This window comes from Tachyglossus aculeatus, chromosome X1 (assembly GCF_015852505.1).
Source record: "Tachyglossus aculeatus isolate mTacAcu1 chromosome X1, mTacAcu1.pri, whole genome shotgun sequence".
Taxonomy (NCBI): Eukaryota; Metazoa; Chordata; class Mammalia; order Monotremata; family Tachyglossidae; genus Tachyglossus; species Tachyglossus aculeatus.
Genome location: NC_052101.1, coordinates 123,224,089 through 123,240,100, shown reverse-complemented (window position 1 = coordinate 123,240,100; position 16,012 = coordinate 123,224,089). Strand labels below are relative to the sequence as shown.

Here is a 16,012-nt window from a genome sequence, read left to right as displayed (position 1 = left end):
TTGGCCTCTGGGCATCCAGCAGGTCGAAAACACCCCAGGGCTCAAGTCAGGGAGACATCAACGTCAAACCCCAACCGCTGACTCACACTCCACCAGCACTGGGGGAAAGGGAGAGGTCCACCGCTGCCCGCCAGAATCTTGCCAAGGGCCTGCTGATCCTTTCCCCCCACCCAGCCCGGGAAGGGCAGGCTCAAGTTTAATGCCATGACTTGGTGGGGTGCAGGGAAGGGGACAGCCCTCGCCCCCCTCTGCCTCTCCCATTCCCAGGAATTGCCTCCCACCTTGTGCTCACCTCCAAGCTCCTTCCAGACTAACGTTCATTAAAGGCCTCAAAAGATGCTGGAAACAAAAGAGGAGGCCGATGTCTCTGTCTGGCTGCCAGTCCGGTGGCATTTAGTGAAATGAGTTGGTTTCAACGTGGGTGCCATCTCCTCGGTGTAAAGGCCAGCCAGGAAAGAGCTCTAATGATCTGTTGGACAGGTCTGATGCTCATTAGTTCTCAAGTGTTTCCCTCCCTGAGTTCCATGACAGGTGTTGTTTTCCCTGAAAGGGCTGGGATGATGGTGGGACCCCGGGGTGAGGGGAGGACAGGAAGGAACCAGGCATGATGGGAGACCTGGAGGAGGGACAGAAGAGCTTTCTGTTCGGCAAACTAGGCTGTCTGGAAGGAGAGAGCAAGATAGAAACCTGAGAGAGCAAGGAAGGGGAGCTGACGGGATGGTTCCTCTTCTAGGAGTAGGGGACACAGAAGAGATGGAAGGTGGGTGTGAAGGAGCAGCGGGATGGACGCTGGCATCCTGAGTGGGATTCACCAAGTCACCAAACAGGGATCCAGAAGATATTACTTGACCCTTGTCTCTCTTTGGACTCATTCCTACAAACGGAGTACCTGTGTGTGGGTGGTGTAGTTCTCCGACTTTGTCCTTTGGGACTAATTCCTGAATCGTGCATGCCCCTTTTCCCCTCCCTGCCTGCTGGGCCTCAGTGGGTCTGGCTCTCATCCGCCTTACCATTTCCCTGGGGTGGGGGTTGCTAGGTAGAGGTCTGCACTCACGGGGTGGCAATGGAGGCCCTTGCTGTCGGTGCCAGTTTACAGAATAGCCCTCCCCTGAAGGACACCCCCCCCACCCCTCCTCCCAGCCTCACTGGGACAAGGCAGTGAGGAAAAGCAGAAACAGGGGTCAGAGGGGAAGGAAAGGGACTATGCCTGACCTCTGCCCAGGTTGGGAGTTTGGGGAAATCATAGTAATTCCACAGTTGAGTGACAGTGGAGTTGGGAGCGCTTTCCCATTTCTGACTGAGCTAGACTTGTGACCCTTCTCTTGATCTCTTTGTCTCCCTTTTGTTCCCCCTCAGAGGGTATGCCCGGTGGGTTCAACAAATGGTATTTCCCTCACCCGCAAAAGGGCTCAGAAAGCCAGGAGTCAACCACCCCATCCTTGGGATCTATTTCCCTTTGACTCAGGACGCTCGAGCGAAAATTACTCTCAACTGGGAGTAGGGAGGCCAGTTCTGCACCCAGCTCCACTCCTGGCCCACCTTGTGGCCTTGAGCAAGTGTCCCGGGGAAAGGGCATCAGGGCTTTGCCAAGGAGACAGATGGGTGCTGGAGGAAAAACAGAGGATGAGTCTCCTTCAGATCCTCTCTGGGCTGGTCACGGGCTCCTTGAAAGGATCCCGCCCCGCCCCAGCTACCCAGAGCAGTCCAGAGCCAGTCAGTCTGTGCCTAGCATTTGCCTGGGAGCTTAGGTCCATATAGAGAACAGACCCTGTCTCTGCCCTCAAGGAGCACCCAGTTGAACAGTGGAAGGGAGACACACAATTAACATCCAAGTGTTTGAAGACTGTAATGACAAGAATAAACTGAAAAGAGAGGAGAGCCCCTGAAGGTTTGCTGCTTTGGTATAGCCCATCCTGAATGACAGCTGTTCTCCCCCCACCCCCCCGCACCCCCCCACCATGCCGTTTATGCGTTTAGTCTCATCCTCTCTTCCCTAAGGCATCAGCTTACAGGGTCTATTCTCCCAGGATGAATCTTACTGTTTCCTTCCCACACCCCCTTCCCCCCCCTTCCACCCTTCTCATTCCCTGTCCCCCTGTCCCCCTCTCTCCATCTCCCCCTCTCCCTATCTCTCCGCCTTACTGGTGTTTTCAACACCTCTCGATTTAGCATCAGTGGCAGATTTCTGTAACAGGCTGTTTACCCCCTTCCCCCACCCCCCTTGCTGATTCCAGATTGCTAACGAAGATGTTAAATAAAAACCGGGCCCAGCACCGCTCCCTGCAGCCCCCACTTAACGCAAGAGGCTGTGGTGGGCACCGATAGTGACGAGGGGGGGTGGGGGGGAGGCTGGGCTGGAGGAGGTAGGCCGCGGTCGCTCTGGACAGCTCTGTCCCTAACCCCCCCACCCCCTTTTTCTGGTCCCCCATCCTAGGTTGTGCGTTCCTCACTTACTGCGCCAGGGATTCCGCCATCAAGGCCCAGACTGCGCTGCATGAGCAGAAGACTTTGCCAGGGGTGAGTCTTGCTTGGAGGGACGGGAGGACACCGGCCTGGGCAGGGGCCAGGCCGAGGTGGGGGGAGGGGAGGCAAGAGGACAGTTCAAGTAGGGAATGGGGGAAGGGGCAGCCAAAGAGATTTGATTTGGCTCCATCTCGGGAACCACTTTGGTTGACTGTCTCCACTCCCCCATCCCGTCCCCCCTCACCCCAACCTGAAGCGGTAGCTCATTCGCAAGTGGGTCCTTCGTTGGAGCCAGTCGTGGGAGATTTCAGAGAGCAGCCTGGATAGTCTTGAGCCTATAGCAGGACCCTCTTTCTTGGCCCTCCCTGAAACCCCCTCTTCCCTTCCCACCACTGCGTTCCTGTTTTAGGCATCCAGGTCCAGCCCACAGCCCCCTCCCCGGTGACCTGGCCTGAGACCCCCACCACCTCGGCCATTCTGTCTGTCTTCCCCGGGGGAAACCTAGCCGTCCCGTCATTGGCTTCTCATGGGCAGTTATCTTGCTCTCCCATGGTGCTGATCAGAGCCTTTCCCGTGTGTCCCCAGTACTCCGTAGAGCAATCTCCAGGTATTTTCATTTACAGATTCATTTGTAGGGAGATAACACTCGGTTAATTACCGCACATAGGGACCTATCTCATTGCGGAAGGCAGAGGAAACTGCCTGCGTTGGAGACCAGGTATCATTTGTGAACAGGGCAAGGGGAGGGGTGTAAAGAGCCCCAGATCTTTAGCCCTTCCTGCCCACCCCCCAGGCCACCTGCCCTCCTGCTCTGACTGTATGGAGGTCGGGGGTTGGCGAAGAGTCGGGGAGAGGGGTGGGGGAGCAAGATGGGGTAACCCAGGGTGGGGGAATGCTGAGGGAGAGGTCTTGGAGTGAAGGGTGCTGGTGTGGGGGAAGGAAGGTCTGTCTGGAATTGGAAAGGAGGGGTAGGTTGGAGGCAGGAAACCTCAATCTTGAGTTTTCTGGGACAGTATTCACCTTACTCCCCTCCTAGTTCCTCTCTCTGTGAGATTGCAACTTGGTCAGGGTGGGGACAGGTGAGGGAATTCTTGGTCTGACTTTATAAGGATTGGAACTGGAGTTGGAGGCCTGTGGATCGCCAGGCGATGGCATGGGACCCCAAGCTTCCTGTTTCTGTTTATGATGGGCAGAGCCTAGGCTGGACTCTCCTTGCTTGCTGCCCAGTGCTGGAAGTCACAGCGGGTTCTCCGGGCACTTCTCTAGACAGACGTTCCCGAGAGACGTTTGGAGCTCAAGGCAGCTGGATAACTCATGGAAACCAGGTGTTTCGGGAGGGGGCTTGAGAATGCTGGACCGGAACATTTTGACTTTGAACTCCTTGAGTAGCTAGGAAGGCTGGGGGCTGGGAAGGTCGCCTCTTCTGGGACCTCCGCTCGGTCGCTTCCTCTCTGCTCCAGGCCTAGTTACCTAGACCCGCCTCTTCAGATGGCCTTTCCCTGAGAGCTAGCAATCAATGAATGGTACTTTTTGAGCACCAACTGTGTGTGGAGCACTGTAGTAAGCGCTCGGGAGAGAGACCCATACAACAGAGTAAGTAGGTAGATGTGATCCATGCCCACCAGGAGCTGAGAGTCTGGTGGGGCAGAAAGATGTCAAACAAAGCTACAGATAGGGGAAACGGCCATGCTGTGGGGCTGGGGGTGGGGTGAGTATCCAATTGCTTAAGAGGTGCCCATCTGAGTGCGTGGATGAAGCAGAAGGGAGGGCGGATGGGGTGGGGGGAATAAGGGGTTCCTCAGTGAAGGCCTTTTGATGTAAAGTGATTCGAGTATGGCTGGGAGAGTGGGTGGGCTGTTGGATATGAGGGGGGAGAAGAAGGGAGGAACCTGACCCCCTTGGTTTGGCCCTAACGAGGGACATAGGAAGTATTCAAGTTGAAGGGCTGCGCCCATAGCCTCCATCCCTCTTCTACCGGGGGAGGACTCTGTCTTCTCCCCTTTCCCCCAGTCCCATCTGAGACAGATGAGACTCTCTCCTGTTTTTAAAGGACCCCAGGGAAGGAGAATCTACCTCTTTCCACAGGTTTTGAATTGGTCACCCCATTGAGGGGTCCACTTCTTGGTTCTCTCAGGAAGTCGTAGAGGCGGAAAGCCTCAGAAGGTTCAAGAATGCTTTGGCTCAATTCACGGACGAGAGGTTCACAGTGGGCTAGTAGATCGAGTGGCATATGGATGGAAGAGAGTGTCAACGGGGGCTCAGCAGAAAGAGCCTGGGACTGGGAGTCAGGAGACGTAGGTTTTAGACTCAGGTCGGCTACTGGCCCCCTCCGTGTGACTTTGGGCAAGTCACTGAACCTCTCTGGGCCTCAGTTTCCTCACATTCAGATGGGGGACATGATAGATTGTGAGTCTTGTAAGGGACAGGGACTGGGTCCAGTTTGATAACCTGGTCTTATCCCCCCACTCTCAACTGTAAGCACTTAATGCATGTCGTAATTATTAGAGAAATTTGGGGTGCTGGGTGGCCCTTCCCTAATCATGAGAATGGGTGTCCGGGAGGCAGCCGTCACACAGGTCCACACAAAAGTAGTGTGGCCTAGTGGAAAGAACACAGGCCTGGGAGTCAGAGGACCTGGGCTCTAATCCTGACTCCGACACTTGTCTGCTTTGTGATATTGAGCAAGTTACTTCACTTCTGTATGCCTCAGTTAACCTCATCTGTAAAATAGGGACTAAGACAGCCCCACATGGGACAGGGACTGTGTCCAACCTGATGAGCTTGTGCCTGGCACCTCATGAGTGCTTATTTGCCACTTTGTTCATGGAGCGAGATATAAAGGAAGGCAGGTTTTTCTGGGGATTTTCTCTGGAGGGCCCCGACCCTGGGAAGGGCGAGCCTTGGGGCCCAACCTAGAATCTAGGCCTGTGCCATCCTAGCCTGGCACCAGGAGGAGAAGCGTCGTCCTTGATGTCATTGCTTTCTGCTTCTGGGAGATGTGACCGTTGGTTTCTGAAGGCAGAACAGACGTTCCCAGCTTCTTCTCCCAATCCCGGTTTCTCCATCCAAAGGTAGAGACCAGCTGTTGGTGGGGACTGCGGGGACAGGGGAATCCTTGAATTCCTCACTTCACCCGGAAGAAACTCCCTCGGGGAGATGCCGGACTCCTGAAGGGAGGAATCAGGTCCATCGTCTGGGAAAGATGAAGCCAAAAGAAAACCAGTTTTCTCAAGAGGCTGGATCCTGGGCTTGGTCGTCGTGTGGCACCTAGAACAATGCCTCGATGGAGCTGAGGTGGCCGGTCTTAGCTTTTTCTGGCTCAACAGGTGTTGGGGCCTGGGGTGCCACACCTGACTTGGAAAAGATGGGGAGGGGGTGGGGTGGGCTGGGGTGCTTCCCCACTGTGAACGACAGCTCAACTCGCCATGCAGAGCCCTGGGAAATGATGGGCCTGGCAGAGCCGGGTGGGATGCCGGCAGGAACCCCCTCCCCAGCAGGGTCCCAGTGCAGGCTGACTGGTGCCGGAGCAGACAGTTGTCACCTTCCTCTCTCACACCCACCAAAGCGCTACCGGACCCGGCCCTCGGTACCTGACCTGGCTTTTCGGCAGATCAATCTATTCAGCCAACGTGGACCCACGAGGTGTTTGGCATTTTATAGGGGGCCTAAGAACAGGGTTTCCAAAGATTAAGGTCCTGGCTTCCACAGCTTCCAATCTGGCCTTAAGCTACGAAGAGAGTCTGGCCAGTTAAATTCCACCTAAGGAGAAAAGTCGAAAAGGCCGCCAGGGAACTTCCTCGCTGTCTCTGATTCTGTAAAGTTATTTCACGAGAACCCGGCCAGAGGAAATGGGCTTCCATCCCAGTGGAGAGACTTGGATTAGACTTGAAGAAGAACTTCCTGGTTGCCAGGGGGATTAGATCCTGAACGGGCAGCGGCAGGAGGGGATGGGAATCCCCATCCCCGGGGATCTTGAAACAGACAGACCCCCGTCCAGTCTGTTCTTGGGATATCTGGGTAAGAGAGCGGCATTGCTTGGCAGGACTCAGAGCTATCAGCAGGAGCCAGAAGCAGCAGGAGAGTGAGAAAGAGATTCCCCTGAGCTTCCCCCAACCCCGTCCCGCGGTTTGGAGCTTTCCGCCCGCACCTTCTCTCTCATCCTCCCCACACCCACAACCTTCCCTCTTCCTGCTGGGGCTCTCAGGCCCCAAGGCTCACGCTTCCTCTCCCGGTTCTTCCAGAAATGGGCCAGCCAGTGGCCCAATCGGGGCAGCAAGACCGCTTAATAGAACGCCGCCAGCCATCTGGCCGGCAGGTCTGATCCCTGATTCCAGGCCCCCACCTCCCCCTGTCCAGGGATCCCCCTCCCTTGCCGAGGCTACAGAGCACGCCCATGGAGAATGACCTGGAACTTTGTGACTTTCAGCTCCCAGACTCCTCTCTCTTTTAGCTCCCCTGTCTTTCAGCCCTGGAGAGGAGCCAAACAGGGCAGAGGTGGGGTGAGTCTGGCTGTGGGGAGAGAGCTCTGCCACCCAGCCGAGCGTGGCCTGATAGCCAGGGAGCGCTCTCTTATCCCAAAATACTCCCGTGTGTCTCTCTTGAGTGTCTTGTGTCTAAAGAGCTGAAGTCCGGGTCCAGCTAGCATAGTAGTAATATGATCACTCTGATGTTTATTAGGCACGAACTATGGGCCTAGCACTGTACTAAGCATTGGGGGTAGAGATACAAGGTGATCAGGTCAGACCCTCATGGGGTCTTCCAGTGTAGCAGCGAGGGAAAACAGATAATTTCCATTTGACAGATGAAGAAACTGAGGCCCAGAGGAGTGATGCAATTTGCCTCTGGTCACACAAGCAGGCCTGTGGCAAAGCCGGAATGAGAACCCCAGATCCCTTGACTCCCAGGCCCATGCTCTTTTCCACTTATCCCGGCTGTTTCTGCAGCTGCAGCTTGTATCTCATTTGCCACCCCAGGATTATTTTCCCCACTTTGCAGATGAAGGAACTTGTCCAAAGTCATACAGCACAACAGGGGCCAGGCCAATAGTAAGAGTGGTATTTGTTAAGCACTTAATAACAGTAATAATAATGGTATTTGTTAAGCACTTACTATGTGCCAAGCACTGTTCTAAGCACTAGGGTAGTTACAATCAATCAATCATATTTATTGAGTGCTTACTGTGTGCAGAGTACTGTACTAAGCTCTTGGGAAGTACAAGCTGGCAACATATAGAGACAGTCCCTACCCAACAGTGGGCTCACAGTCTAGAAGGGGGAGACAGAGAACAAAACCAAACATACTAACAAAATAAAATAAATAGAATAGGTAGGTACAAATAAATAAATGAATAAATAGAGTAATAAATATGTACAAACATATATACATATATACAGGTGCTGTGGGGAAGGGAAGGAGGTATGATGGGGGGGATGGAGAGGGGGACGAGGGGGAGAGGAAGGAAGGGGCTCAGTCTGGGAAGGCCTCCTGGAGGAGATAAGCTCTCAGTAGGACCTTGAAGGGAGGAAGAGAGCTAGCTCGGCGGATGGGCAGAGGGAGGGCATTCCAGGAGGATGTGGGCCGGGGGTCAATCAATCAATCAATCAATTGTATTTATTGAGCGGTTACTGTGTGCAGAGCACTGTACTAAACGCTTGGGAAGTACAAGCTGGCAACATATAGAGACAGTCCCTACCCAACAGTGGGCTCACAGTCTAGAAGGGGGAGACTGAGAACAAAACCAAACATACTAACAAAATACAATAAATAGAATAGATAGGTACAAGTAAAATAAATAAATAAATAGAGTAATAAATATGTACAAACATATATACAGGTGCTGTGGGTAAGGGAAGGAGGTAAGATGGGGGGGATGGAGAGGGGGACGAGGGGAAGAGGAAGGAAGGGGCTCAGCCTGGGAAGGCCTCCTGGAGGAGATGAGCTCTCAATAGGGCCTTGAAGGGAGGAAGAGAGCTAACTTGGCGGATGGGCAAAGGGAGGGCATTCCAGGCCCGGGGGAGGATGTGGGCCGGGGGTCCATGGCGGGACAGGAAGGTTGAGTAGGTGCGAATGAGGTTGTCGTTAATGTAACTTGGTGATAACAAGGGCATTTTTCCCTGCGTGGGGGGCGGGGAGGAGGGGAGAGTCAGTCAGGACCGGTCCGGGAAGGGGGATTGGGGGCACTATAAGGAAGGTCGCTTAAGTGGGGGTTGGGGGGGATGGAAGCAGGGGGCGTCTATTGCGGTGCTCGGAGGAGGGGAGCCTTCCGGGAGCAGCGGGGGCCACGCGGTGTGATGGCAGGCGGGCCTCTCGGGAACAGAGTCCCGGGCATCTATGGGGGTGCTCTGAGGAGAGGATCATTCCTGGAGCAGCGGGGGCCACGCGGTGTGATGGCCGGCCGGCGGGCGGGCCTCTCGGGAACGGAGTCCCGGGCGTCTATGGTGGCGCGCTCTGAGGAGAGGATCCTTCCAGGAGCAGCAAGGCCGCGCGGTGTGAAGGCGGGCGGGCCTCTCGGGAACGGAGTACCGGGCGTCTGTGGCTGCGCTCTGAGGGTCGATGGCGGGACAGGCGAGAACGAGGTGCGGTGAGGAGATTAGGGGCAGAGGAGCGGAGGGTACGGGCTGGGCTGTAGAAGGAGAGAAGGGAGGTGAGGTAGGAGGGGGCGAGGTGATGGAGAGCCTTGAAGCCGAGGGTGAGGAGTTTCTGCCTGATGTGCAGATTGATTGGTATCCACTGGAGATTTTTGAGGAGGGGAGTAACATGCCCAGAGCGTTTCTGGACAAAGACAATCCGGGCAGCAGCGTGAAGTATGGATTGAAGTGGGGAGAGACATGAGGATGGGAGATCAGAGAGAAGGCTGATGCAGTAGTCCAGACGGGATAGGATGAGAATTTGAACGAGCAGGGTAGCGGTTTGGATGGAGAGGAAAGGGCGGATCTTGGCAATGTTGCGGAGCTGAGACCGGCAGGTTTTGGTGACGGCTTGGATGTGAGGGGTGAACGAGAGAGCGGAGTCGAGGATGACACCAAGTTTGCGGGCTTGTGAGACGGGAAGGATGGTAGTGCCGTCAACAGAGATGGGAAAGTCAGGGAGAGGGCAGGGTTTGGGAGGGAAAACAAGGAGTTCGGTCTTGGACATGTTGAGTTTTAGGTGGCGGGCAGACATCCAGATGGAGATGTCCTGAAGGCAGGAGAAGATGCGAGCCTGGAAAGAAGGGGAGAGAGCAGGGGCAGAGATGTAGATCTGGGTGTCATCAGCATAGAGATGATCGTTGAAGCCGTGGGAGCGAATGAGGTCACCAAGGGAGTGAGTGTAGATCGAGAACGGAAGGGGACCAAGCACTGAACCTTGGGGAACCCCCACAGTAAGGGGATGGGAGGGGGAGGAGGAGCCTGCAAAAGAGACTGAGAATGAACGACCGGAGAGATAAGAGGAGAACCAGAAGAGGAGTTACAAGGTAATCATGTTGTCCCACGTGGGGCTCACAGGCTTCATCCCCATTTTACAGGTGAGGTAACTGAGGCCCAGAGAAGTTAAGTGACTTGCCCAGGGTCACACAGCGGACAAGTGGCAGAGCTGAGATTAGAACCCATTTCCTCTGACTCGCAAGCCCATGCCATTTCCACTAAGGCATGCTGCTTCTCTGTCAAGCACTGTACTAAGTGCTGGGGTAGATAGAAGATTATCAGGTCCTACGTAGCGCTCACAGAACAGGTATTGAATCCCCATTTTGCAGATGAGGGAAATGAGGCCCAGAGAAGTGAAGTGACTTGCCTAAGGTCACAGCAGACAAGTGGCAGAGTCAGGATTAGAACCCAGGTCTTCTGACCTTGCTCTTTCCACTAGACCACAGTGCTTCATGGCCAAGAATGGGATCGGATCTTTGGACAGGCATCTGATGCCCCAAAGAGCTGATTGGAGAGGCCCTCCTCACGAGCTTTGTGGCACCCTGTCCCACCAATCTGAATCCACATGTCCTTTCTGGCTCTTGCCCTTCTCTGCATGGTGCTTTCTCCAGAAAGTCTGGCATTCCTTGGGTCAAGTGGGATCTGCTGTTCCTATGGGGCCACAGCTGGGAGGCAGGAGGTTCTTTGCTGAACTGCTAAATGGAGCTAGTGTGGTTGGGTGGCCTTGGTTTCTCTTGGTCTTTTGGTGTCTCTGTTGGTGCCTCAAGAAGGTCGAGAGAGAGAGAGAGACAGAGAGTCCCTGGGTACCATTAACAATGCCCCCACCAACCAGTCAATCAGTGGGCCTTTTTGAGCCCTGACTGTTTGCAGAGGTATGGACTAAGCACTTGGGATAGTCCCATACAGTAGTGTTGGTAGATACGTTCCGTGCCCACAAGGAGCTGACAGTCTAGATGGGGGTAGTGGGCACCCTCCCAGAGACCCGGCAGCTTTTGATACCCCACATCCCACCTCCCCACAGGCTGCTGCTGGTCAGATACTGTCCCTTCTACTACTCTCCGAAGCGCTTAGTACACTGCTGTGCACACAGGAAGTGCTCAATGAGTACGATTGGTTGATTGATTGATTGACCCTTATCCTAAGTTTCTAGTCCCAGGCTTGGATGGTTTCCAGGGAAGAGCCCTGCCAAATCCACACAAATGAAAGGGTGGGGGAAATCAGGACATACATACACATACTCAGGCCCACACCCCGCAAATACCACCCCAGGCCCCGAGGGGGTGGGCAGGGAGATGGCTCCTCTAAGAGACCAACACCGACTTCAGTGGAGAGATTGGAAGTTCCTCTGTAAAAATACTTTCTCCTTTTTACCCAGCACCCTGCTCATCCTGGTGCCAGAAACAGCAAGCCCAGTGGTCTTTTTGTTTCTTGGGGTCCTAAAGGGCCTTTCCACTGTTAGGGACTGTGGGGTTGCCCACACCCTCACTTGGGGGAGGTTGGAGCCCTCTATTCAGTCAGGTAATCTGGTGGGTTCCAGGTCCCTTAGAGGCCCTGTACCAACTTCATCCCAGCAACTGGCACCTTGCGGAAGCCCCAAAAACAACCGGTCTCCTTGGCGTTCTCCAGCTGGGGGTGGAGGAGTATCTGTGGGGCTGACCCTCTGGGGAAGCCCAGGCTGGACCAGTTCTGAGCCCAAAGGGCCACCCAGCAGACTGGCCCTGGGCCTGCAGGGGTGGAAACACCAAAACTCAATTGACGTCATCACGGTTTCCTTCGCTGTGGCCAGGAACTGAGCCGAGCACCTTGACCCGTCTGGTCCCCTACAAACAGCAAGGGGTCTGTGTGTCTGTGTGTCTGTCTGTCTCAAGCGCTACTTGTTGCTGAGGGCAGTGTGGTCTGGTGGAAATAGCCCGGGGCCAGAAGGCCTGGGTTCCAAATCCGACTCTGCCATTTAGCTGCTGTGGGTCACTGGACAAGTCACTTAGCCTCTCTGCGCCTCAGTTTCCTCCTCTGTAAAATGGGGATGAAATACTCGCTCTCCCTCCCTCTTAGACTGTGAGCCCCGTTTGGGACGGGGACTGCGTCTGATCTGTACCTCAGTGCTTAGCACATAGTAAGTGCAGAACAAAGACCACCGTGATGATTGTTTGTGGGGACCCCAGACCCGTGGCTTCCCTTTTCCCTCCAATTAGTCCAGCACCAGCCAGCCAGCCAGAGATTTCTCACCAACCCCCGCCCTCCTAGGCTCAGGCTTTTCACTAAGTAAAAGGCCACCCCATTTTCGCTCTATCTTGAGAGATGCTCGGTGTCACTTTTCATTTGGAGTAAAACAGCTACAAATTGCCTAAAATTAGTCTGGGAAGAGAGAGATTAAGATGGAGAGAGATGGCAACATGTGGAGGTCTAGGAGGACTGGCAGAGGCGGGGTAAACCGAAGCAGAGGCCTCAGAGAAGATCCCGTTTCTCCAGGGCACACATGGCAGGAAACTGGGTACCTGCGTCCTGGGCACTCCCCTATATAAGAACATGCATCCCTCACACATATACACCCCTATCTCCCAGGCTGGGCTCCCTCCTGAAAGCCCAGAGGGTATGTATGGAGGAAGTGTGGGCTAGCTGAGAGAGATTCCCTAGAGACCCTGAGCCATTCACTACCCCTCTTGGGTGTCAGTCTTCCCCTCTGTAAAATGGGGTGAAGACACATTTCTTTATACCGTGGGGAAGAGAAATTGAATAAAAAAATACGGCAGACTCCGCAAGCCCCATGGAGACATGCTGGTGTTTAAATACCCAGAATGAAAACACACACACATGCATGCACACACGCACGCACACGCGCTCCCCCCCATACCTCTAAGACATCTGCCAGAGCAAAACCACCTACTCCCGAGCCCGTATCCCCAGACACACCCATGCAGGCTGCCCCAGTCGCTACTTTAATAACTGCAACATGCACAGATGCGCACTCACTCTCTCACATATGTGCACACACACACGTGTTTCTCAGTCCATCCTCCAAGGACACACAGTGCACATGAGTGTCCCTCCCCCTCCCAGATGCACACATGAGGGGCATGCCTCAACGTGCCAGGACTACTCCTCACTCCAACATCTGCCTGGACCTGCATAGGCCTGCTTGGACCAGGGTTTGAAGAAGTCTCACCCAAGACCCTGAAGCAGGACCTTCCCCACAGACGGGCACCAGGGCCTTCCACTTTCACGCTCCCAGCCCCTCTAAGTTCCTTCCATCATTCATTCATTCAATCGTATTTATTGAGCTTCTTACTGGAGAAGCAGCATGGCTTAGTGGCAAGAGCCCGGGCTTGGGAGCCAGAGGTTGTGGGTTCTAATCCTGACTCCGTCGCTTGTCAACTGTGTGACTTTGGGCAAGTCACATCGCTTCTCTGGGCCTCAGCTACCTTGTCTGTAAAATGGGGATTAAGACTGTGAGACTCAACGTGGGACAATCTGGTAACCTTGTTTCTAACCCAGCACTTAGAACTGTGCTGGGCACATAGTAAGTGCTTAACAAATATCATCATTATTATTATTGAGCGCTTACTGTATGCAGAGCACTGTATTAAGCACCTGGAAAGTACAATTTGGTAACATACAGAGACGATCCCTACCCAACAACAGGCTCACAGTCTAGAAGCGGGGGGAGACAGATAACAAAACCAAACAAGTAAACAGGCATCAATAGCATTAAAATAAATAAATAGAATTATAGATACATACACATACACCTCCCACCCCCCAAAAAATCCCCATCTTCATCAGAAGACCCCCAACTGGTCACTTGTTTCTTTGGGAATGGGAGCAAAGCTTTTGGAATGAGAAATGAATTTATTGGGAGGGAGCGGGAGGATGACTAAATGTCTATGGAGAGAGAGTGATAGGTAGCTAGATCCACTCTCTATATGTGTCTCTATATTTGCCCGGTGGTTACAAAAGAAAAGCTACACACCAGCCCGACTGTCAGGAAATGCTGCACAGCTAGAGGTTGCCATGGGAACTGGGAGTTAATTAAGACCTGTACACAGAGGCCTGGGTGGAGAGGTCTCCGCCACTTCCTACTTGGGAAGCTCAGAAGCACGGGCCTCCTGTTTCTCCACAACAAAAGAACATTAAATTAGCAGAGACCCATCTCTCCGGAACCCCTGTAATTAAGACTCCGTGGGGGGAGGGGGCAGGGCCGGGTAACAGGTGCGGCTGAACTTCCTGGTCCTGGGGGGCGGTTGGTTTACAATGTGGGGTACCTCATTCACCCTCACCCTCTGAGATGGTCCTGGTGGTGAGGGAAAGCAGAGCCTGATGGGCTCTCGAGCAGCACCGCACACACTCCTCCCTCTCCCTTCCTCTCCCTCTCTGCCCCTTCCTTCCCCTCAGGTGGAGCCTCCTCTGTTCCCAGAGGCCCTTTCTCAGCCCCATCATCCTCTCCCCAATGCCAACTGGTGTGAAAGAGAAGGGTAGAAAGTTGGCTTTCGGGTGGTGAGAGCAGGAGACCATGACAGGCCAGAGCTTCCCTGTGGGGGAAGACCCAAGGGCCTTTGGCCTGAGGCGTGGCAGCCCTGGCACAGAGGATGGGAGCGTGGCCTTTACCACCAGCCACCCACTTATGCCCCCAGGAGGGGTTGGGGCAATTCTTCCTGCCTTTGGTGGGATGGAACCAGTACCCGCAGCTGGGTAGTCTCCTTATAGGCAGGGAACATGTCTACCAACTGTACTGTATTGTAGCTTCCCAAGTGTTTAGTACAGTGCTGTGCACACAGAAAGCACTCAATAAATACCATTGATTGGACCGTGCCTCTGCAGCAAAAATCCTCTTGAGCCTCCCCCCCCCCCACCCATTTTACAGCACTCACCCTGGGTTGCCCCTCTGGGGCCACTCTGTACCACTTACATTTAATTAGTAGTTTACACCCCTTCTGGGGCCCCTGGGACTCAGCAGGCACTCGCTCCCTCCCCATCTCTCCCAGGCAGCTGGCCCTAGGGCAACCAGCCCATGGGGAAGAAGGATCCATCTCTGAACCATCATCTGGGGCTGGGTGGACCATTGGTCTGACCTGGGATTCTTTGTTTGCCATCTTACGGAGCCCAGGAAGTGGGAAGAGTTGACCATCTTCCCACCACTCTCCCTTCTCCCCATTGAGAAGAGGGTTGGCCTGTTGGGCAGTAAGCTTGGGAAGACAGGAGGGAGAGATAGGGTAGCGAGAGAAGAGGGTCCAGAGCTGCAGTGGTAGTGAGTCCTACTCAGAAGGGATTCTACTAGACATCAGGAAGAAGACGAAGAAGCGTGGCCTAATGGAAAGAGCACATGGCTGGGAGTCAGAGGACCTGGGTTCTAATTCCAGCTCTTCCATGAACCTGCTTTGTGACCTTGGACAAGTCATTTAACTTCTCGTGCCTCAGGTCTCTCATCTGTAAATGGGGGTTCAATACCTAATCTTGCTCCTACTTAGAGTGTGAGCCCCATGTGGGACTGAATTATCTTGTATAATAATAATTATGGTATTTGTTAAGCATTTACCATGTACCAAGCACTGTTCTAAGCACTGGGGTAGATATAGGGTAATCAGGTTGTCCCACGTGGGGCTCACACTTTTAATTCCCATTTTACAGATGAGGTAACTGAGACACAGAGAAGTTAAGTGACTTGCCCAAGGTCACACAGCAGACAAGTGGCGGAGCCAGGATTAGAACCAACGTCTTCTGACTCCCAAGCCCATGCTATTTCCACTAAGCCACGCTGCTTCTCTGTCTACACCAGTGCTTAGTATAGTGTTTGGCACATAGTAAGCACTTAACAAACTTAATAATAATAATAATAATGTCTTGACCACCTGGTACTTGAAACAACACGGAAATGGACGCCCTAGGGAGGCTGGAGAATCTCTCTTCCTTTGAGGTTCACCTCCTGGAGGCAGAAACTTGAACCAGCTAGCCTCCTGCGATCCCTGTCAGCTCCAGGATTCTCATATTCTAGAGCAGACTTGAGGCCGGGGGGCATTTTCATGATCGAGGTAGAGACCGGGATCGGGATGAGAGGGAGTTGTTTGGACAAGGTTGTGGAACCCAGAAAAGAGTAGACTCTTGACTGTTAGCAGGGACCGGGCAGGAGGGGCAAGCCTCTTCCGCTTTGATTT

The 16,012-nt window shown here is 53.9% G+C and overlaps 1 protein-coding gene across 6 annotated transcripts in view; it reads left to right on the top strand.

The window, feature by feature from the left end:
- CELF5 (CUGBP Elav-like family member 5) overlaps positions 1-16,012 on the top strand; it is an 85,435-nt gene that overhangs the window by 50,895 nt on the left and 18,528 nt on the right. For all 6 annotated transcript variants that reach the window (XM_038772193.1, XM_038772194.1, XM_038772190.1 and 3 more), the window contains one exon: positions 2,435-2,517. In XM_038772193.1, coding sequence (XP_038628121.1) covers positions 2,435-2,517 — 83 coding nt within the window. The remainder of the gene's footprint in view (positions 1-2,434; positions 2,518-16,012) is intronic.